General features: G+C 40.4%; 1 protein-coding gene across 1 annotated transcript in view; it reads left to right on the top strand.

Annotated features, from left to right (window-relative positions):
- grapa (GRB2 related adaptor protein a) overlaps window positions 1-24,135 on the top strand; it is a 36,905-nt gene extending 12,770 nt beyond the window's left edge. The window contains exons 4-5 of the mRNA XM_039825370.1: window positions 8,291-8,459; window positions 22,752-24,135. Of these exons, the coding sequence (XP_039681304.1) occupies window positions 8,291-8,459; window positions 22,752-22,937 (355 nt within the window). The 3' untranslated portion in view covers window positions 22,938-24,135. The remainder of the gene's footprint in view (window positions 1-8,290; window positions 8,460-22,751) is intronic.
- The last annotated feature ends 860 nt before the right edge of the window (window positions 24,136-24,995 follow it).

Genomic DNA, 24,995 nt, shown 5'->3' on the forward strand with positions numbered 1-24,995 from the left:
ACTAACTCTTGGCAAGAAAGTGAAAAAGCATAATTCACAAAATGTCAAACTCATCCTATAAGAATTTACCATATATAGCCACCTAAAAAAATATGTAAACTCTGTTTTCACAGGGTTTGCATGATAACAAATATAACACATTAGAATGTCATTATTTGCTAACCAGTCCTTCCAGAAAAATGTGCCGTTTTTTTGTGATTGTTGCGGGCAAAAATCCATGATTATGCGGCACGTTTTCTTAAAAAATGCGATGGAATATGCGGGATATTTATGCAATTTTATGCGCTGAAATTGCGGGAACTTGCAAAAATTGCGGGAACTTGCAAAAACTGCAGTTTGATGAAAACACCCTGCTTTTCGATGACGTTCACGTCGCGTAATTACGTCACTTCATAACGTTCCCATGGCAACAGGGGAAAATGGCTGCTCTTGTGTGAAGTAAACGCAACATTTTTCAACTTTCTGCTAAGATACTGTATATGTGACGTTTTTGCAACAAAAATGCGGGGATTATGAAATCATGCAAGCCCCGCATATTTTGCGTGGAAATCGACAATTTATGCGGTGAAAGTGCGCCGTATTTGAAAAAATGCAGCCACTGCATAAATATGCATATTTTGGTTGATTATGCATTGAATTATGCGATCGCATAATCGCGTTTTTCTGGAGGGACTAACTGTGTAACATATCGCTATAGGCTGGTTTGGCTAGTAGGCCTATGAACTTCATACTTCAGTCAGCTTGGCAAGATAAGTACAGTAAATGTTCATTTTGTAAGGTTGAACTATACTGCAAAAGTGCTTTGAGTCTTACTGTTTTAAAGTAATTTACCTCTGTAGCTTAAGTCTGGCTTAAGAGTTTGTAATGTTACTTAGCTAGAGAAGCTGTGGCTCTGTTGAGATTTAACTAAACCGATTATATTATTTCTTTCCTTGAAGCATCCCTGAGAACTACTACTCAAATCTATTTGTATTACAGAAATTCCTTTATTGCCAGTTGCTAATATGGGCTCCGCCTCCCGAAATGTATCTCAACCAATGACGGAAGCTTTTGTCTGAGCCCAGTCATTTCAGTTTGTCCTTAATTTTCAGTCTTACACAAATTACTTCATAGCATTAATTAACATTATAAGAATGAAGATCATACGAGTTCTCTCTTCAAAAGCAAAAAAAGTGGTTTCTGCTTTGGTACGTCTTTGTTTTGATAGGTGGTTGTTGTATTTATGATGATAGCTGACTTGAGAAGAGACTCTTTCTCCCTCTCTTTGGCCCATTTGATTTTCGTCTGAAAGGCTCCTTATTGGACCGTCAAGACACTTTGAGTAAATTGCCTCCACCAAGAATCTTTTATCACTTTTCCCCTCATTCGCTCCATCTCAGCAACCTCACACACACACACACACTTCCTCCCTCACTCCTCATCCATCTATCTAAACAGGTGAAGGCGAATATTTATCAATGCAGCAGGAGGAGCTGAACCTCTCACTCACTGACACGCTTGGTTGACACACTTTTACAAAAAAGTCACACACACACACACACACACACACGTAAATGCTGATAATCTGCGATTTGCTGCGAGCACATGGGCTGACACACTCTGATAACTCATTGACATGACCATCAGTTACTGACACACACACACACACACACATATGCACACACATACACACATACACACACACACGCGCACACACAGTCACACATTGACAGCTGGAGGTGTCAGTGGTGCAGTGTTAAGCATTCAAGACATCTGCAGCGGTTTAGAAACTGAACAGCAGATTAGAGAAGGGCGGTTGGCAGGATGAGAGACAGAGAGAGAACAGGGAAGTGAAACTAGATTGGATGGAGCATCAAGCATCTTGAGTTGTACTGGTGCAGACAGAGTAAAAGTTTTATAAATAACTTTTGTCCTCATCTACAGCATATCTTTCTCTATGTGTTCTATCTCTATCTTTCTCATTCTCTCTTAATCTCTTTCTCACCCGTTTCCTTTTAGTTGGAAAAAGAAAATAATCTCTTTCGCTGTGGGCCTTAATTACACTGGATCAGGGAGATGAGAGGTGTGTGTGTGTGTGTGTGTGTGTGTGTGTGTGTGTGTGTGTGTGTGTGTGTGTGTGTGTGTGAGAGAGTTTGTGATCAATTTGAGGCAGATGCTGTCTGTGTTATGCACACTGGTTCTCTGATGTCTCTGTGTAATAATTAATATAAACGTCTACATGACATCGCCTAACACTGATATAGCTGCAACATTACGTCTGTTTTCGCTTCTCCTCGTTATCCTCACTCTTTAAAGTGTTTTTTTTCTCACTTTTGCAAGCCACTGCTGGTAATTGTTCATATAAATTAGAGTGGGTGTTCTCCACAATGTTTTTGTTGCCCGCTACTCAGTGATCATAATGATGTAAACAACTCCCAATATGAGCAAAGTGAGTAAAAATACTATAATTTACTTCCCATTGTGCGTTTTACCTTATAATAGCATGTAGGAGGTGATGATGTGAAGGTGTTCAGTGTGATGCATGAACCTGAGATAGCTTGTCTTTACAGGCTTGTTGTTTGGATTTGGGCCTCGGCCCCGCTCTGTAGTTTGGGAAATCAGGAAGCGATGCAGCAGTAACGTTGTGGATGGCTAGCAGAAACCGTAAAGTGCTCTAGCATCCAGGGGATCACCAAAAGAAGATTAAGAACATTAAGATTAATCGCGAGTTAACTATATTCAATCATGCGATTAATCATGATTGAATATTTGAATCGATGGACAGCCCTCGTCTTAAACTGTTTAAGAGATAGGCACCCAAAAATCACTATCAATCAGTCCCTACAGAAAAATGTGATTATGCGATCGCGATGCGATAATTCAATGCATAATCAGCCAAAGTCCGCATATTTATGCGGGGGCTGCATTTTTTCAAATACGCCGCACTTTCGCCGCATAAATTGCCAATTTCCTCGCAAAATATGCGGGGCTTGCATGATTTCATAATCCCCGCATTTTTGTTGTATAAAAGTCACATATATCTTAGCAGAAAGTTGAAAACTTTTGCGTTTATTTCACACAAGAGCAGCCATTTTCCCCTGTTGCCATGGGAACGTTATGAAGTGACGTAATTACGCGACGTGAACATCATCGAAAAGCAGGGTGTTGGGGGAATCACTTTTTTTCTCTTTTTCATCAAAACACAATTTTTGCAAGTTCCCGCAATTCCATCGCATAAAATTGCATAAATATCCCGCATATTCCATCGCATTTTTTAAGAAAACGTGCCGCATAATCAAGGATCTGATACTTCGTACTTCCCGCTTTGCTTACTCTGGGCATTAGGGCACGCCACTATAAACAAAAATATAATATATAAACAAATGACTTATATGGGCTTTTCTTCAGGGGAGGACAGTCTCTTTTGATTTTCTGTCTTGTACAATGTTTCATCTAGTTACCAGTCTGAAATAATGGTAGCTTGTGCAGAGTTTCAATGTAATTCCTTCATATATTATCTGGCATAAGTCTGCCAGAAATCTGTCCATTTTCTGAGAAAAAAACAACCTTCCTTGTTGCACTTTGTGAAAACCAACTTGTAACTTTCTATGTCATTTTTATTGCATTGTGCTTTGAGTGAGATTAGATTTTGTGTGTGATGTGTGTGTGTGTGTGTGTGTGTGTGTGCGCGCGTGCGTGCATGTTATCCTTGTCTTAATGTCAATCAAACAAACCTTGAATGAAATGGAAATCTCTGCCAGGAAATAGGCCTAACCCCAATCATGTTTTTTTTTTGATTTGGAGCAGTTTTATTAGCCAGGACAACAGATCATTTTAAGCTATAGACTCGATAGGGATTTTTTTAATATTTTATAATCGACCCAAAACAATCAAAAGCTACATGTTAGACATGGCATTGTTTAGGGCTGGGTATCGAAATAACCCAGTATAAAACTTCTCCAGTCAAACGATGTTTGACTATTGCTATTAAAATACTATTTGTATGGTTCTGCTCGCATGTGATTTATTGGCCTACTACACCTCCACCCTGCCCTTCTTTCTCTGCCTTCTCCATTTCACCCAATGTGTCCTTGTTTCCCCTCTTCTCACCCTCATCTCCAAAGTAACGATGAGGGAAGTGTAAAAAAAAAGAAAAAAGTAGAGGATGCTTTTTAGTATAACAAAAACATTATTTCAAGCCAACTGTAAAGTTTTTTTTTTTAACTAATTTTTTTTTTACTTATGCCAGATAATATATGAAGGAATTACATTGAAACTCTGCACAAGCTACCATTATTTCAGACTGCCAACTAGATGAAACATTGTAAAAGACAGAAAATCAAAAGAGACTGTCCTCCCCCGAAGAAAAGCCCACATAAGTCGTTTGTTTAAGCAGCAACTCCAGTAGCTACAACCCACACAGTCTGTGGTGTGGTGAAGTCGAACGCAATGTATTTGTTGGTAGGTGCTCTAAGCGATGTTGGGTGACGTTACTACTTGTTGACGTTCAAATTATTTTCAAACAAAAGGAGGCTAGCTCGCCCCTCCCTCCTCCTCATCCCGTCCCCTCGCCCTCCCTTCCGTGCTTCCGCGCACTAACCCCCCCAACCCCCACCCCAAAATCCATCTTGTCGGTTACTGGCCTGAACGCTGGAACACTGTTTGTTATGTTTGGTGGTGCAGGTTGGCACAGATTGTTTTTGTTGCCGTGTGTGGAGCCTGGGCTGTCTACAGAGACCGCGATTTTTTTACAGTGTGTTCAGGGGACAGGAAGCTCGGGGATAGTGAGGAGATGTTTTTCTGTATGTGACAAAAAATGTTATAGCCTAAAAAAACGCGTGCCATCGCTTAGAGCACCTTAAACGTGAAGAGCTGTATCCTCCATTCAGATGGTGGGTATTGAATGAAGTAGCAATAAAAAAGGTATCAAATAAAGTACTACTGGTATCGGTATCTCTTTAAGATTACTGGTTTTGGTACTGGTATTGTAATTTGAGCAATACCCAGCCCGTGCATTGTTTGCCTACTATCACTTAACAGCTGCAGGAAATCTAAACTAGATGTGCTGAACAGGCTACAGCACCACTCAAAATTCCCTTTTTCCTTTCTTCAAATGTTTGATGTGTTTAATTCATTATATTGTTGTGAAACCCCTTAAGGGAAAGTCCTTGCCCAGTCTACATCCTGTCTTTAATCTCTACGTCCACAGAATCCAAATTCTCTTTCATTTCTCCGTGTCATGTAGGCTACTTTCCTATCCGGTGAGGGCACTGACCCAGGTACCAATGCAGCTGTTTGTCTCAATCAGACAAACAGCTGGTGGCAGTAACAAAGCCCAACCAGTAGGGTGCAGCAGATGGCGTCATGACGACTGGGGACAATGATGGGGCTGATAGAATCATTCATTAAAGATCACAATTTTATGTGTGAGTCAGTGGGGACAGAGTGGAGCAGATAACAAGAGTCACAGCGTTAGGGGGGGAAAAGTTAGATAGAAGTCAGATAATACAGAAGAGTGAGAGCAACACAGAGAGGAATGCAGACCCAAAAGGCAAAGGAAAAGACAGACAGATAGCACTGCTGCTCACACAGAATCAGTTAATGTTCAAAGGCTTGTTAGCCTACAGTGCCAATCCAAAAAATAAGTTAAAAAAAACAACTTTACATTTGGCTTGAAATAATGTTTTTGTTATGCTAAAAAGCATCCTCTATTTTTTTCTTTTTTTTTTACACTTCCCTCATGGTTTTTTTTTGGCGATGAGGGTGAGAAGAGGGGAAACAAGGACACATTGGGTGAAATGGAGAAGGCAGAGAAAGAAGGGCAGAGTGGAGGTGTAGCTGAATGCCATCCAGTCATCAGGGAGCCAGCCTTGCTTGTTCATAGAGCTCAGCGTCTGAATAGAGAAAGGAATTCTGTCTGAAACAAGCCGATGCTCATTTACTTTCTCCGAGCTTGAAGCAGTGCCATTCAGACTAGATAGAGGGGGAGTTTGGTGAGGTCAAACCACAAGCGCTATATTGTGTTTATTATAGAGCAAGGGCATGTCTTTTATAGGAGGAATCTTCTATATATATTTTTTAGATTCTTTTTTTGTGGGCATTTTAGGCCTTTATTTGATAGGAGAGCTTAGACATGAAAGGGGAGAGAGAGGGTGAATGACATGCTGCAAAGGGCCGCAGGGTGGAATTAAACTTGCAGCTGCTGTGGCGAGGACTGAGCCTGTGTACATGGGGCGCACGCTCTACCAGGTGAGCTATCCAGGTGCCCCAGAATCCACTTTATTTGAAGGTTTCTTGTCTTTTCTTTTTTACAATTGGTAACACTGTTTTCCTCTACTGCAGGGGTCCGCAACCTTAGGCAGCTAGGTAGCTCTACCAATGGCACACTAGCAATAAGTGTGCAAGTGTGTTTTTGCAAAAATGTTCAAATCACAGCCATTGGCAGGAGCACAGCTATTAATGGTAACTTTATTGACTTTTTCCCCATCCACATTCCACGAAGAACCGCACCATTCTGCCTCTGATTGGCTAGTATTCGTTGCCTTCTTCACAGAATGCGGTGCAAAGGGAAAAAAATAACACTGCCTGAGCGAGCTCAATAGATGATGGCAGGCTTAATGCTGACATGTCACACTGATTACACATGAACATTTTGAAATGGCACTTCACATTAAAAAGGTTGCCGACCCGTGCTCTACTGCATTATCTTTTATTCTAAACATGGGAAATGAGATTTTAACCATCATTAACATAAGTCTTACACACACACACACACACACACACACACACACACACACACACACACACACACACACACACACACACACACACACACACACACACACACACACACACACACACACACACACACACACACACACTCTCAGGTTTGTGGCACTATCTTTGTGGGGACCCATCATTGACATAATGCATTCCTTAGCCCCTATCCCTAACCTTAACCATCACAACTAAATGCCTAACCTTAACCCTTACCCTAACCATAACCTAATTTTAACCGTCAAACAGCCCTTTGAACTTGTGGGGTCCAACATTTTGGCCCCACAAAGCTGTTGGGACCCCACAAGTATACTGCTCCCAGTTTTTGGACCCCACAAATATAGTTAAACAAGCCCACACACACACACACACACACACACACACACACACACACACACACACACACACACACCCACACACACACACACACACGCAACACACACACACACACACACACACACACACACACACACACACACACACACACACACTTACTGTATGGAATGTGTTTAGAAATGTGGGGGAGTTCAGGCGGGAGTTGTATTGACTTCCGGTGCATATTGGATGCTGTTATATAACCGTATGATCATGGTGAGGTGTCCAGATTTCTAAAGATAAGCTGGCAAGTTACTTAGCAACCACCACAGAGCAGGATAGGGGAGCAGGTATGATTGCCAGTGAATACTGGCCAAACTCTTTTAATCATAACAACAAAGAATGCACTCCAACACTGTGGCTATTTTAGTTTTTTGCGATGGGCTTCATTTTATTTATTTATTAAGCTAAATTATTATGTTCTTCTATCAAACCTGTATTAATCACAATATGATATGAAATGTTACTAATACATCTAAATGGGGATTATGTTTGACATCATTTGCTTTGCACAGAATCCCTTAGACCGAAAGAGTAACCCATGTAAATGTCATTGTCTGCTCTTCAAATGACAAATTCAGTCAGTCGCTTATTAGTCAGTCGAATTAGCACGAATGTGGGTTTCTCTTCATAAATGTGGTAAATTTGTCCGCTGTCTTATATTGTTTTCAGCTGTTTTAGTGTTGTCTCATTGCCTGTTTTGACCAAGGTTTTCACTATGGACTTATTATACTTCATATTTAAAAAAAAAATAGGAAATAAGTGGTGACTCCAGTGTTTTTTTAAGGGAGACAAATGAACAGGACTGCACTAAAAGCATGCCAGCCCCAACAGCTGACAGCTGTGGAGTTAAAGGGGCAGCTCTGAGGACTAAAGGCCAAGACGGAAACATAATTGAGAATGCAGTTTAGTTGTATGGGAACATTATTTTTAGGAGACTGAGCTGGGCACACACGACATGGCAACTGTTTTATATGTAACTAAATTCATTTTGAGAGGAAATGGCCGATGCAGTGGCAGAATTATATTTCATTTTCCTTGGTCAAACAGATATTAAAAGTTATGAGGCTGAAGCAGCACCAGCGAGTGAGGAGTTTGTATTTTAGATTCTTTAATGGGGAAATCATTTTAAGCTTCTTTCTCTGTGTTTACTTCGCAGTTATGGGGACCATGTTCAGCATTTCAAGGTGCTGCAGGATCGCTGCTGTCAGTACTACGTGTGGGACGAGCTCTTCCCCTCTCTGAATGAGCTGGTGGAGTTCTACCATAGCAACAGCATCGCTAAGGAGAGGACCGTCTTTCTGAGAGACCCTGAGCACTTCGCCAGGGTGAGCACTGTTTGTTTGTTTGTCTGTGTCCTTTTCTTTCAACACCTACGTTCTTACCGCACTTTTTTTTTTGGTCTTTTACCAAACCAAACTAGTTTACTGAGTAAATACAGGATGTTTTCACCCTTAAAGTCCTTCCTGTGTGCAACTGTGACTGGTTTGTACACACTCACAAAGAAAAGCTGGAGAGAATATTTCAAATAATGGCAATTCATTAATGATTATAATTTAAAAAATGTAGCTTGAGATCATAGAATACATTTTCTTTGGGAAAAGAACATAATCATTTTGTTATCTCCCACACAAATATACACAAGTATTTTGACATCAGTGATTCATTTCCTTCACCAATTTCCCCCTAAAATATTTTGTAATTCCAATTGATTCCTGACTCATTTGAGGAAGTTATTACTGTTTTGAATCCAGCAAAATGATCTATTCTTACCTTTTCCCAAGAATTCACCTAAAACCACAGCAGTGACGTTGCTCAATTTATTTTGCAATGTCAATTTCAATCTCCTCTCTAATTAATTTAAAACACATCTGTTCTTGCAACATGACATCATGACTTTGCGTAAACATACACGCCACTTTCTGTTATCTGTACGCATTTTGAGCTATCCGCATGTATGTCTACGCTGTATACAGCGGACGGCAGTCTGCAACGTCACAGCGTAAACATACACGCCACTTTCCTAAAGCCACGTGGCGTGTTATCGCGAGGCTACGTGTTATCGCGAGGCTACGGTTTGGTTTAGGAAACATCACACGCGGGTTGGGATTAGGAAAAGAAGAACGGGGTTGGGTTTAGGAAAAGAAGAACAGGGTTGGGTTTAGGAGAAGAAGAACCGGTTGGGTTTAGAGAAAAGAAGAATGGGGTTGGGTTTACAAAACGTGACACACCACATGGGTTGGGTTTAGGAAAAGAACAAACGTGGAAAGGAAACATAACACACAGGAAGCGATCCCCGCTCTCCTGGGTGAAAGTCCTGTGTTTTACCCAAGAACCACCCTATGCCGATTTTCGCCCTTTCATACTGCTCGCTACGGTGTCAATTCACACGCAATCGCAAGGTAATGTAAGTCAGTGGAGGCCAAACGGCGCTGATAAACACGCTAAAAAGCGAGTATGTGTCTTGATAACACGCCAATAATAGCATAACAATTGGCGTGTCATACATACGCCACTTCATGAGCTCAGTCTGGTTCTTGTCACCAGTCTCTGTCTCCTTCGTCGTCCCTCTTGTATTTAAACCGCCAGAGATTAAGTTAAGTATCGGATGACACTTGTGAAGCAGCATTTTGGCAAAGAGTGTATTTTTCTATCTGTTGTCGTATCAGTTTTTTCAGACATAACAAGCTACCCAGGGGTTCATATTTCTTTTTCCGATGACTTTAAGGCATAACCAGTTTTTTTTTTTTTTTAAAGCAATGGGAACACTCCATATGTTGGTGAACTTGTCTGCAGCTGTGACTGTGGCAGCAGGGTTTGACGTAGAGGTGCAGCTTGTAATGAAAGATCACAGGACTGCCGTTGATTTGGAGCAGAACCAAATCAGTCATCTTTGACACAGAGCCAGAGGGAGTGAGAACCGCAGCGCTAAAGAAAATCGATGTGACAGGCAATTATTTAGATGATTAAGTTGCCACATATCAAGTCTGGACAGAACATTTCTTTAGCTAGTTGTGTTTAGGCCACTTCACCTTTGTACAGTACGTCAGACACCTAATGAGGCTGGTTTCTGGTTTTTACTCATCTAGCTACACCAATTATAAGCTATTCAAGTCAGATCAGGGCAATTTTATTCATTTAGCCCAATATCCAATATCACAAATGTGGCTCATGGGGTTTAACAATCTGAACAACATACAATTTCTATCATCCTGTTTTCAGTGTACTGGTAGGTGAATTAGGTAGTTAAACAACGTGCCATCTGTTACCCAAAGGCATATCCCAAATTTCTGTCAGGTTTAGTGAGAGAAAAATCTAAAATGACAAGTAGTTCCCATTAAGGTGTCACCATGGGAGAAGCTGTTGTTGCTTATTGTGAAGCCATTATGCGGAGAGGATCACATTGCATGTTAAGTATTCCTGGGAGTGGCAGGCGAAGCCGCTCGCTGTGGAGGGATATGATCCACAGCGATTCTGACATGACAGCATGTTCGTATCACTGTACCGCAAGCCGTATGCTAATACTCATCACATGAACCCTGGCACCTTAGAATAGACCAGCCATTCATGACAGAACTGATCGTGCAGAGTTGATCACAGAGAGGAGACACATGTGAAGTGGTATTAGGATTTACAACAGGCAGGGTAAACTCTTATGTTGACTACGGCACGGCTCTAGGGTTGGCTCACAGTCTGCCGGTCCACCACTTTGGTCCAGACTAACCAACTACTGGATGGATTGCTGTTTGTATAAGCAATCGTGGTCGCCAGAGGATGGACCCTAAAATATCTGGTGATCCTCTGACATTTCCTTTAGCAACACCAAAAGGTTGACATTTGTGGTTTCGAATGAAATACCTAAAAAAAAACTGTTGGATGGATTGCCAGGAAATTAGGTATGGACATGTATGTCCCCCATCAGGATGACTTATATTTATTTTGTTGCAGGCTTCTGAATACACAATCATAAATGAATGATCATTTTACTTTTTTTTTTGTTGCTGCAAAAAAATGTAAAACATAAATGATCACGATTTTCTTTCTAGAGACAGACTGACATAACTTTTTCAGGATATAGGTTGAGTCAATTGGCAATATAGTGCACAATGAACATTCAATCATGTAAAGTTGAGGAGTAACTTATACTGCTTAATTCAATTCAACAACTTTATTAATCCAAGGCGCAATTAGTTAAGGGCAGCAACAGACAACACACACATACATAACAGCACACAAGCCTACATATAGGCCTACACCCTAGAGAGCAGACACACAATAATCAAAAAATAGATTTTATCCATTGAAAAGTCAAATTGCAGAAGGGATAAAAGACTAGTTTTATTTTTTATATAACCTTTATTTAACCAGGTAGGCCAGGTTCTCATTTTCAACGGCGACCTAGCCAAGAAAAGCCTAAGCGTGCAGGACAACATACAGTTTCACATTCAATACAATACAGGAATACAGAATACAATAGGCTACATAAAGTGCAGATTAAGTAAGAATTACAAAGCTGGATATGCGAAAGTGATATGGTAATAACACAATATACATGAATAGACAGTCAATAACATTGCTGAGATGTAGTGAAGAGTCAAACAAAATAAAAACCAAACAAAAACTAAAACAGTGCAAATTATGATCTAGTTAGTGATGTTGATCATTTATAATGCTATATATATATGAATAGACAGTCTATATAAATGCTGAAATGTAGTGAAGAGTCAATATACCGTTAGTGCAAATAGTGGTCTGGTTAGTGATATAGGTCAGTAATAACACAGTAAACCAGAATAGACAGTCTATATAAATGTTGAATGTAGTGTAAGTAAGAGTTTTAAACGACGTCTTGATGGAGAAAATTCACTCTGAAGAACAGGATCTGAAGAAAACAAAATGCTCGTTGCTTTACGCAAGATTTGTTGATTACAAAGATAATTTAAATCTCTTTGTTTCACACCAATAACTTTAGAGCAGGTTTTGACTATAACTTTAACTTTAATTTGTCCAGGGAGAGACTTTTAATAAGCTCTTTTGTAACAACGTAAGAGTAATATCAATCATACATATACTGTATTACATTACATATTCTTTATGTTATTGATCATAAGTATTGGACATGGGCTTCCTAGCGTGTTAAAGTCAAAGAATTAACATGATGACATGTTACATTAAGGCCAGATTAGCTGCATCTCGCCAGTTTTGGTGACTAACCCATCGCTCTATTAGTAATCAAGATTAATAATGGAATATAAAAATCCCACATGACCTCCGGGGTCTAGTGTTCCACAGTTGCCAGTTCTTCAGTTCTCCTCCAATTGTATCTGTTTCATATTCATTTTGATTATGTCAAAATTTGAACTTCATGAATGTGAGCAAGAATAAAGGTTTGTCCATTTACCACATGGGAAAGAATACTTTGAAATGCAGTCCAAAAGCAGAGCTGCAATTACAAATGAAAACTAAAATTACCAAGTTGCTTGAGGTTTTTGTCTTCTGTCATACCCTAATTCAGAAGGCATCAGCCCAAAAGCAACTCTAAAGCAGAGTTTAGCTACCACCTGTTTGTTTTTTTTGTATTGAGTCTGTTTGTAACCAGTTATTTGACTCTACTGGTTAAAGGTGCAGTAGGTAAGACTTATAAAACTAACGTTCTGTCATATTTGCTGAAACTGACCCTATGTTCGAGTAGAACTACATGAAGAATATGATTAAAACAAAATCTGGCTCCTCTGACACCACCTACAGCCTGTAGTGTTTGGAAAAGTCCACCGCTCCCTGTTCAGATGCACCAATCAGGGCCGGGGGGGGGGGGATGTCTAACTGTCACTGCTCATGCACACGCATTCATTCTCCCTTGTGGGGGGAGGGGCTTAGGAGACTGTTTTGGGCTTTAGCAGAGAGGGGGGAGGGACTGAGAAGTTGTCGATGTTCAGATTTTTTGGATAAGTCCTGTATCTTCACAATCCTACCTACAGCACCTTTAATTTTGCTTGGAAATCAAACCCTGCACTTAACTATTAGCTCGCTGCACTGCATGAAAGTCAATAAAAAGAAGTAAAGAGGCAGTGACATCAAGGTGCTGGCCTGCAGATAGCCAGCCACTGCTGCTTTGGGCTATTTCTGAGGTGATCAGATAGGAAGTGAGGAGTTAAGGGGCCAATGAGTCAGTGCTGTAGAACTGCTGAGAGAGGAAGTAAAACAGAAACACATATGCACATAGATCTTCCTGTGTTTGTGACATCAGCCAGAAGGTATTTTAAACATTTCAAACTGGTATTGGTATTTTGGCAAGGCCACACTACATACTACATTTTCAGACATTACAATATTGAATGCATAGACGAATAGGTTCATGATTTCAAAAAGAATAAAATATATAGCAAAATATCAGTACAGTTCAATGTTTTCATGGCCACATCATCATCACAAGCTTGAAGAAAATCTGATTGGCTGAAATGTGTTGAGCCTGTCTGAATCGTTTGTTCTCTAGAAGATGATCCACATTCATTGATCTTTGTGATGTGTGAGCTTTACTTCAATAAATGTGTGAGCTTTACTTCAATGAATCACACCTCTCTTCATATACCTGCTGTTGTATACGTGCAATGGAGTGAAGTGTGGCGTTAAAGTCAGCAGGATTTGGCCGTTTCACCAAGTCATTTTTCTAAAACTCGATTTTATAATTTAGATGGGTTTTTTGATATATAAAAAAAGAGTATGGCTTTTTCACATAATGTCCATCTATTCAGCCAGACTGCTGCAGTATTTCGCCTGGCAGGACAGGGGACTTTCAGATGAGGATGACACGTTTTGATCCTAAAAGTAGGTTTTTATTTTTACAAAGTAGCTTCTTGCAAATTTAGTCCTTGTTTATTAACATCCTGCCTCACACCTAAACAGTTACATGTTTCGTTCTAAATCCTTGGGGATACTGCACATTCCTCGACCAAACGCAAATGGAGCAGGTGCGAAGAATTTAGCTTTAGGGCGTCATGATGGTAGTTATGGCAGATAACGACAGCCGTCTCATGGGAGAATGAAAAACTGTATGACCTAAATACTGTCACAATCTAAATCTCTTTAATGCGAGCCACTAACACATAAAAAAACACCAGCTTCTGAGCTTATTGAGCATTTTGGTTTTCTAAGATTTTGGTTTTCTAATATTCATACAGTAGTTTCTATTGGTACACCACCAACATCCGTCATCTGTTCTCGACTGAGGAGCTGGTGTCATGACATTTGCATATAGTACCATAATAACACTAATCGCTCAGAATGCCACTCGCATTCATCCAAATCATCTCCTCCACTACTGCCACTGGATCTATCTGCCATGACTTCGGACAAAAGCAAAGTAACACTTGTAAGAAATTTGATTACTGGATAAAGAAAGACAGATGCTGCACTCTTCCTGTGTTATAGGCATTTATTGCTGTCATTAAGCAGTATTGCTGTCATTAAGCAACTTTAAGACCATAACAGAACAGTTACAAAGTGAAAGCTGTTCAAACCATATTGGACTCACAACAAGTTAAAGTTCTCATATTATGCTTTTTGGCTTTTCCTTTATTGTGTTATATATCTTTTTTGTGCACGTTATAGGTTTCCAAAGGGACTTACCATCTCCATCAGAAAACACTGTTCACAAACTGTTCCAAACCTCTCTATTGTAGTCCATCCTTTACTTCCGTGACGAACGTGCATCACTTTGTAACACACGTTATGATGCTCGCCTAGCTGCTAGCATGGCACGCCCTCATGCTCTGCAAATGACTAGCTAGCAGTACTTAAACGTGATTTATTCTAGCCGCATCCAAGGTTACGCGCGCCATCGTGACGTCAAAATTACGTAATATCGTGATATAATATATAATATAGCGAGCAGAGGTCGCGCACAGCTCTTTTTTTTTCAGCGGCGCGCGACAAAGCCGAAAAAGGAGGCCTTAACGAGTTCGCCGACAACCGGATGCCAGGACTATCAGAGAAACTGCAAGTCTCTCTTGTAAACTTACAGGGTTAAGATGAGTTCTTTTATGGTGAATGAAAGGCTCGATCCAACGAAGTAGGTCATCGAATCAAATCAAAGCATTGACGTCAATGCTGCTGCCAGTTCTGCAGTTGTTTACCTTTTTCTTCTTCTTCTAGTCCGTAGAAAGAGCAACGTCTGTAGCCTTTGCTCATTAGCGCCACCTCTGTTCAGGAGAAGATACCAGCGTGAGTATAAATGGTCACGGCTATTTCATGACGTCACATATGCGCGCGCCAGCTGGGCTGCAGTTACTGTAAAACACGCTTGACTGTGCATGTGCGACTCCCAACAAAGATGGCACTGAAGTGCGATGCCTCACTCTGTAGCTAAAACAGAGAGCTCAACACACAGGGTGAAAAGAGAAGCTGCAGCAATGTGCAGTACAACAACTATATAGTGTTTTCTGAAAATTAAACCACATAAACCTATTCTGGTACAACCTCTTAATACAATTATGAACCTGGAAATGAGCATAATATGAGCACTTTAAGAGATGAATTGCACAAAATAATTACAGCACTGCTCTTCAGTGTAAAGGCCCAGATTATAGCTTTAGATGAAATTATACGTCTTTATTAGCAGATCATTCATTCATTTTATTTCCTATCATATTTTATTCCATTATCCTATCATGTTATACGTCCTACATAGGTCTCTTTACATGATGAAGAAGGATTTGCCCAAGCTCAGAATTAAGGCTGTCACATCAGGAATATGTTTCTTTACAGTAAAATCCATCAGGGCAGTATACAGTACTTATTCTGCCTCAGGTCTGACTGATATGGTCATGGGTTACCTTGCTGTTCTATATTAATATTAAGCTCTAATAAGGGTTGCATGCCAGGTGGACCTTGTTCACATACATGGTTGTACAGTCCTAAAAACTGTATTGTGAGTCCATCTGGAATTGGCCAATGAACAAACCAGGATACATGAAAAAAATGACTTTATCTTTTCTTTTTTTGGTCATGTATATATGTACGGTATTCTTGTATCATTGCTGTTTGTGACTTTTCTTGTACTGTAGGTCACACTGTTTCTCTGCCATGGCCTTGAGGTAATATGTATCTGGATCACAACATGCCCCATAGCTGGGGTGGCGTGATGAAGGTGCTGTGTTTACCTACATGGCTATGTAGCCTTAGAAAACATCTGCCATTCCAAATAAGATCACAGCAGCTTCGTCATAGCTTTATAGCTGTAGCCTTGTTTACTCTGCAACTGTTTTAATGAGAGCTTTAAGTGGTAAATTGTACATTTTCTGTTGTCTATTTGAACAATACAAATAGACAATTGAGACTGATTTTGGACTCATCTCAGTTTTGAATTAGTTCAAAAGCTCGACTAACCTTGTTCCTATGATTGAAAGTAATTTTTTGAAATGCATCTTAGATACTGGCTTTTTTCATACAATGATTTTTGCTTTTAGTTTCTCCTGAATGTGTTTCTACAGCCTGTTTTTTTGTATCTTTATCTTTGGTCTGGCAGCAGAACAAAGACACAAGATCATATAAAAACTCCATCCTACCTGTTCTTCATTATCTTAAGATTTAAAGCACATCATGGTCATCAGCAATTCAAGTCAGAGGTCTTCCTTCCGCTATCTGCAGATTACAAACACATTAGAAAGATTACAATTAGCTTGGATCCATACCGTCATTTTATTTAAAATCACGGTCAACTTGTCTTGTTTGTATCTGTGGGGCTTCGTCTTGGCTTTCGGGCATCAACAAAGCTCCAACGCCCACTGAAAGTCTCTGACTGAGCATGTCTCTACAAACCTTACAACAAGTCTTCACTCAATTAAGGTTTCACTTACATAAATTATGATGCCAGGGAGATTACAAGACAACTTAATTTGCAAGTTGCAGACCTTTTCTTGCCTGGTACGTAATACCTAAATTCCCACTAAGTTATTCCGTAACTCCTGTCTTCGCAACATTGTTGTGTATGCTCTATGTGTGTCTAAAATATGAATACCCACTTTTTTAGTTACCCGCACACTATTTCATCTTTACTTCACCCAAATGTTAGGGAGTGACACTAGCAGCACAAAAACACTTGGAAAAACTAGTTCTTGCATCGCTCCCTTTAGACCTTTGGATTATTAAAGGAATGCATGAAAACAGGGTTATAGAGAAACTTCAACCCATGTGCTGGAAATGATTCACGAAAATAATCCTTCCTCACTGTCTCTGACACCACCACATGATCACAGTCTCTTTTAGTTTTTGACTATATGGGTCAGTTTCACAGACTTAGTCTGTCAAGGACCTGCTTAATCGGAATCCATGCAATTCCTTTGCAGTGCTTTTTTTTTCTGTTCCCTCCTATTGTGTGGTTGGTCTTTCCAAACTAATTCCACTACCAGCTCATTACGTGGCCCTAGATCACTTCTTATCTCCCGATGGCAGGGTGGGAAATAACTCTCTGTATCTATAATTTTTAAATTTTCCTCCCAACATATCCCCACTGCCTCGTGTCTCGAAGATTTCACTTCAAACAGAAAGCCTGTTCACGCAAAACCTCAACCTCTTTTTGACACCTTGTCATTTTGGAGTGGTAACAGGCAGTGTCACAGGCTATTTTTGCTGCCCTATATGTTTAGGCACTGTGTGTGTGTGTGTGTGTGTGTGTGTGTGTGTATATGTGTGTTAGACAAATGTAGTTTAAGGATGTAGTCCATTGATGTTACAGAGTAATTTGTTCCACTGTCAGCGCTCGCTCTGGGTCGGAGCAGGCGCTGAAGAGGACGTTGATCACAAGGCAAGGCAGCCGAGCGCAGCTGATACGGACGGTCCATATTTCTCTCGCCAAACCTTTGCTCCTCACGAGTTTGCATGGAAAACTGAATGGGTTTTCCCTGTGCTGTCACACACACACACACAATCAAATAGAGGCCTGCACACACATGTTCGCTCACACCCAAATTCACAGTAACAGAGTGCATGCATGCACACACACACACTAAAAAGAGGTCTAGACTAGATCAGCGAAACAATAAAGTTTAAGTCTGTGAGGGTTTTATAGATTTGTTGGATTGATAGATTGTGTCAGTGTCTCTTGATCCTAATCCTGCCGTCTGGTTAGTGTGTGAATGTGTTTGTGTGTGTTAGTCTGGATGACATCATATTGGGCCTTGGTCTAAGACAAAGCAATCCACAGCAATTAGAGCCCAGAATTGCAACACTATACCTACACACACACACACACACACACACACACACACACACACACACACACACACGCGCACACACACACACACACACACACACACGCGCACACACACACACCCATATAAAATACAAGATTGGTATTCTTTCCAGTCTCTCAGCTCCCTCACAGTTCATATCACATCTACTTTTCTCCGTGGGAGTGCAACTGACAGCTAAGAGGTTAGTTAAGTTCAAGACGCTCTCCTTAAAATAGCGATTTATTCTGCTATACTGCTATGTAAACTGCTTTTACTTCACCAGTCAATAGAGATCAGAGGAGGCCGGCTATCAGGGGAGAAGAAAGACTCTCTCTTTTGTGAACTCAAAGAAAAACACAGTGAGACAGAGAAAGCACAGCATCGGCAAGTTGAACTGAAAGCAGTTCATCTCACCGCAATTCGACATAAATATAACAAAAAACGTCACACGTTTAACTGAACGCTGTTTTGAGTAGGAGTGTGTGTGAACTCGTATCTCATCCTAACACACATCATTCTGGACTTATTACTCTCTGTCTACCTGTCTCTCTTAGTGTCTTACTCTACTTCTCCCATTTCTCTCTCATGGCCTCCACAAATTACAATTTTGTTATTTAATCCGTTCACGACTTCACGTAGAGCTGCTCTGCCCTGATAAAGCCAAATAATGAACAAAGCCTATAAGGAGAAGAGCTTTGCAACTTTAATGAAATACACACCCTCTTTACCAACTTAAACCACAAGATGCGGCTGCAATCTAAAAGATCTCCCCTTATCAAGATGTATTTATCTATTCAAACAAAATCAACTTCAATTGCCAGGTTAGCACGCATTGAAAATAATGGTCTCAGGATGGTAAATATAAACGGTAACACTTTACTTGAAGGTATCGACATAAACGTGACATGACACTGTCATAACTATGACATGAAACTGTCATGAACGTGTCGTAAATGTTTTAAACAAGTCATAAACGTTTATGACTTCTGTCATTAAGTGTCATTCGGTTTTTGTCATGACAAGTTGACATTGTTTGGGTTGTCTTGATTATGACAAGTTGACATTAATCAAAGTGACATTACCAGAAGTTGTCTTGGTCATGACAAGTTGACATTACATGTGTTTGGGATGTCTTTGTAATGACAACTTGACATTAACCAGGATGACATTACCAGCAGATGTCTTTGTAATGACAACTTGACATAATGTCATCCTGTTTAATGCCAGGTTCTCATTACAAAGACATCCCAAACAAATGTAATGTCAACTTGTCATGACCAAGACAACTTCTGGTAATGTCACTTTGATTAATGTCAATTTGTCATAATCAAGACAACCCAAACAATGTCAACTTGTTATGAAAAAAACCTTAAAAACAGAAGTCATAAACGTTCATGACTTGTTCATAACATTTATGACACGTTCATGACAGTGTCATGTCATAGTTATGACAGTGTCATGTCACGATCATGTCGATACCTTCAAGTAAAGTGTTACCATATAAACATCATGGGAATATTTTATAATTTTATATATTATCATATGAAATGTCCCTGGAGGTACACAGCCCAAAGAAATATTTTTTCTCTCTTCTTACGAAGTAATAGTTTGACATTTTAGGAAATGCTCTTATTCGCTTTCTTGACGAGAGATGAGAAGATTGATAGATAGAGTGGCATCAATTGTGACATCTAATTCTTTGGCAAGAAAACGAATAATATCATTTTATTACATGTAAATGAGTCTAACAACAGGTACTGATTTCTAAACATCACTTTTTGGATTTTCCATGCTAAGAGAATATTAAAAAATAATAAATCCAAACAGGTAACTTCTCTCATCTGCATGAAATCCATCATCTTATATCAGAAATATAACTTAGCTGTCAGTCTTGTCCTTGTCATAGTGGTATTTAGGTGAAAATGAACATTGTTGATTGTAACAACAAGCAGGCTGTACAGTGCAGGCTGTATTTGAATTGTTTTTGTCCTTGAACTAACGTTCTCTCTTTGTAACACTTGGGAGCTGCAGATTCTCTGATAATTCAGTGTTTGTTCATCGCCACATCATGCGAACCCCTGACATCGCACATTCTCTTTTTTTTATACATGTAAGAATTAGTCTATTGATTACAGCCTACCTTATATGAGATACAAATAAGTTAAGATAGTCAAACATTAGTCATTTTATTTCCACTACCTTCTCTCTCTCTCTCACACATTTTTTTGTTTTTACTACTAAGAGGCTAGTTGCAACACACAGTATGCTTTCACAGACTGAGAAGCTTAGTGTTTGTGATGGACTGATGACCTTTGTTTCCAAAATCTTTAGCCTATCCTGTTGATGAGTGGGGCAGGGAGTGTTGAGAATAACGCAGCAAAGTCTTGTTTAAAGGTCCAATGTGTGGGAATTTCTCCCATCTAGCGTTGAGATCATATATCGCAATCAACTCTCTCGCACCACGCAGTTCAAAGTACGTATTCCAGCTACGGTAGCCTTCACTCTTCAAAAAGCTGGTCTCTTGCTCTTTTCAATCTCCTTTTTCTTTTTCTGGGCTGAAATTTGGATTTTGAATACGTGTGGTCCTCCATGTTTCCTTCTTCAAACTTGCCGGGGCCGTGAAGCTGCGATACCCATTAGCAGCATTAGCAGCACCTGTGAGTTTATCATGGTACAGCGAAAACGGGGTATGTCCTGTATGTCCCTTACCGGCTAACGTATTTCAAGATGGCGCATGAATATGGAGTGTCTACCCAAGGGGGTGAGCTTCGCTTCAGAACTCGAACCTCTTATTGCGCCATTTTGATGCTACAAAACGATCACCTCCCGTTAGCATTCCACTGACTGCCATTCATTTTGACGTCACTTTGACAGCGAATAACTTTACATCTGAAGCGTTTAAAGACTCTATTTGTCCATTGTTTATTTCTAAAGAAACACGACAATGTATAAAAGGCTCCATTACCTTGTACCTCACGTTATGGCTCCGTAGCAGACGTTTTTGTAAAAATAGGCTAACGATTGTGTCAGATAGTAGAGGAATTACCGTATTGCACATGAGAAGCTCGCAGGCGGTTTTGACTTACATGAGCTGTTTAGGTTTAATTACTAATGTTAACTAGCATTTTAGTTAGCAATAATTAGCCTGTGCCTATGTTATCTCCTTACATATACCTATGCTCTCCGTCTCTGCAAGATTGGGAATGATTGAGATTTCTCTTGGCACAGCTACCAGAAGACTTACAACTTTCAGACACGTTGCTCACGTCACATTTACGTTGTCTCTCTCAGTTGGAGGCTGCGCAGTAACGCTCAGCGCTCACATCCTTCGCTGGTCTCCGTCCAGAGCAACGGGATCTGTTGGTCCATTCTTACATACTGTCTATATGTCTACCCATTGACAGTATATAAGAAGAGTCTACCCCAGTTTTGCGAATGCAAATGTTAAATTTCAAGCCAAAAGGAAATACTCGAATTGATGGTGGAGGTAAATACTCATGAAAAAGGACAAGTTTGTGAACGGGCAACACAGATTTTGATAATGAACAACTAAACAAGTTACACACTGGACCTTTAACGCATAGCTCAATATTTTAGAAATGCACTTTCTTCTTGCAGAGAGTTAAATGAGAAGATGCTCATGTCTCTATGCTGAATATAAAGCTACAGTCGGCAGCTAGGTTAGCTTAGCATGAAGACTGGAAAGAAGAGGAAACAGGTAGCTTGACTCTCCCCTTCTTTCTTTCCTGTCTTTGTGCTAAGCTAAGCTAACTGGCAGCTATAGCTGTAGCTACATATTTCGCGGGGTCAGGAAAGGGTGTTTGGGTTTCTTTCTTTCCGCTGGCTAAACTATTTAAAAATGGCCGGTTTGTTCAGGACACCCCCATCTGTCGCTAGCAGTGATGACGCAGTGATTAGTGACGATTCTCTCCGACCAATCAGTAGTCTGCAGGTTTTCGCGTCACTTTTTGACATCGCCTCAGCTCGCTTGGAACCTCAAAGGAGGTGATACTAAAAAAAGTACCTGTTGGCTAATACCAGGGACTTTTTTTCATAATGGAAAACCCAAAAAGGCGAGTAGAGTCGAGGGGAGTCCAGCAGGTACCATGTGGTGGAAAAACGCCATTATTGATGAAATAAAGGTCTTACTATTGCATCATCTCAGGCTCCTGATGAAAGCCCCGACAAGAACCACTGACTTAATGTATTGGCTTACTTCCTTGATGTTCTGTTGTGTAAAATAACAAAAACTATGTAATTTTTAAGAGTGTGGCTCAGTTTTTTTGTTTAGACGCAGACCGAGTCAAAAGTTGTGAGGCCAATTTTTCATTAACTCTCTTTCTCTCTTTTCCTCCATCCCTCTCTCCCTGCCTCTTTCATTTCCCCCCACAGCGCCCCCATCATGCCCACGCTCTCTTCGACTTCGCCCCCCACCACCCCTCCCAGCTACGCTTCCTGCGAGGTGATGTCATCGAACTCATGGACTGCTCCGATTCGCTGCGCTGGAGGGGCCGTTGCCATGGACACGTAGGGTACTTCCCCCCGGAGTACGTCCAGCCCATTTACCACTGCCAATGACCCGGCACGTCAATCAAATACACAGCCATTCCCACAGGTTCATCAGTGAGCCGTCGTGACCCCGCCCTCCTCACACTGCTCCCCCGCTCTGCACTGCTCCCATTCACTTTTGGAGAACTGACGAGCTGCAACTGTACTGCTCATTATGTAACCGACTCCTCCCGTTTCCCCATCGTGATGCCACCTGCCAGCCTTGCCCAATCAGCTGCTACAGGCTCATCAATCACTTCCACTTGATCCCACAACTCCACTTACTCTTTAATCATGTAAAACAAATATATATATATATGACTGGACCTATACACTGTGGAGAACTCACATACTGTAAATATGCACACACAGACTGACAATCATCCCCATGCATAATCATTAATATAGCTTATTAGCACTGGTGCAGGCTGAATAAAAGCAACACACACACACACACCTCATGAAAAAAGTGTGGCCCATAGGAGGTTGTGGAGGAATGGCAAGGTTTTCTCCGCTGAAGAGGAATTAGGATTTGCTCCAGTATTTTGCTGCCGTTCCCACGAAAGAGATCCGGTGAGCTGAGCACAGAGACACACAGAGAGTCATTGTTGTGAATATTTGGGCCAGACACTCTGAGGATACTGACACAGCAGATTGCCCTCTTGCTGTGTGTGTGTGTGTGTGTGTGTGTGTGTGTGTAGGGGATAGTGTATAAAATGTGGGTCTGAACACATGTAAACTTGCAAACTTTAAGTATCTTTATGATGTGCAAAGGAAAAGTAAATGCATGTGGATATGGGTTTGTGTGTGTGTGTGTGTGTGTGTGTGTGTGTGTTTGTGTGTGTGTGTGTATGTGTGTGTGTGTGTGTGCAGCCCTGTGCTCTGTGGACCAGTAAAGGAGGTTACTATGTTAAAGTGACCAGTGAGGTGAACAATGCCCAGACGCCACTTGGTTTTAAAATACACAGCTTAAAAACAAATAGGCTCAACTCAATTTATGAATCATTTGTTCATTTGTTTCCATGTATTTATTCTTATTCATGTGTAATCTTAGAATACATATATTACAAGTAAGATAAAACATTGTGAAAAAGTTTTGTTTCTGTTGCAACGAATGGTTAAAGAAAACCACAATGTATGTGGTTAACGAACGTAAGAACGTGGACCGATCTTCCTTAACATGTAATGACAAATAATTTAAATAAAGTGATACATTTACCTCTTTGAATTTGAAGCTTGGACATTATTGTTCAATAACACTTTAATTTCTGTTAAGAAGTGTCTATTGAAATGTAATATGAATATATGAGTGTACACAGAATACTTGAACCCTGTGAAAGTGCACTTCAGCTGTGAAATAAAAATAGGTAAACGACTAGAAACACTGACACAAAAGTGGTTTATGTGAGGTTCCACTTGATAGTATGTGTGAGCCCCTCTGCATGCTGTAGCCAACTATACAGTATGTCCACAGTTTCAAATCACAGTCACTGTTCCTCTTTGTTGATGCAGTTTTTCTGTGTCTGCCAAAAGTTGCTGAGTTGCACTTTATGACACAATGTGCAATGCAGCCCTTTTTGTGCTTTTCTTGCTTTAAATATCGCAGAATGAACTTCCATGCACAAACATCCACTTCATTCCATGTGTAAACTGCAATTTCATGACATTTGCCATGACATTTCACATTGTGTGCCACAAAATGCAGGTTAATTGCATAGAATGAATTCTGTGCATTTTGTGCATTAAGGCACGGTCACATATTTCCATCCTTACGAAATTGCCCGCACACTCGTTCTTGAAAAAGGATGCGATGTCATGTGACTGATGCAAATTATAAATACATATTTAACAGAGTAAGCACAGTGTGATCGCTTGTATTGTCTAGCAGTGCGATAACGTGCTGAATATGGTGATGAAACAGTCTAGAATAATGACTTCTCGATTTCCGAACACATTGCATGAGTGTTTTTATTGGCCGATCAAGCACATGTGCCCAGTCAAAGTGAACTGGTGCTGGAGATTGCACCAAAAATGGAAAGGCATGCTTGGATTTGTCAGTAGTGCTGGCTTCAATAGAAGTGAATGGGG

The sequence above is a fragment of the Perca fluviatilis genome, chromosome 15 (assembly GCF_010015445.1).
Source record: "Perca fluviatilis chromosome 15, GENO_Pfluv_1.0, whole genome shotgun sequence".
NCBI lineage: Eukaryota > Metazoa > Chordata > Actinopteri > Perciformes > Percidae > Perca > Perca fluviatilis.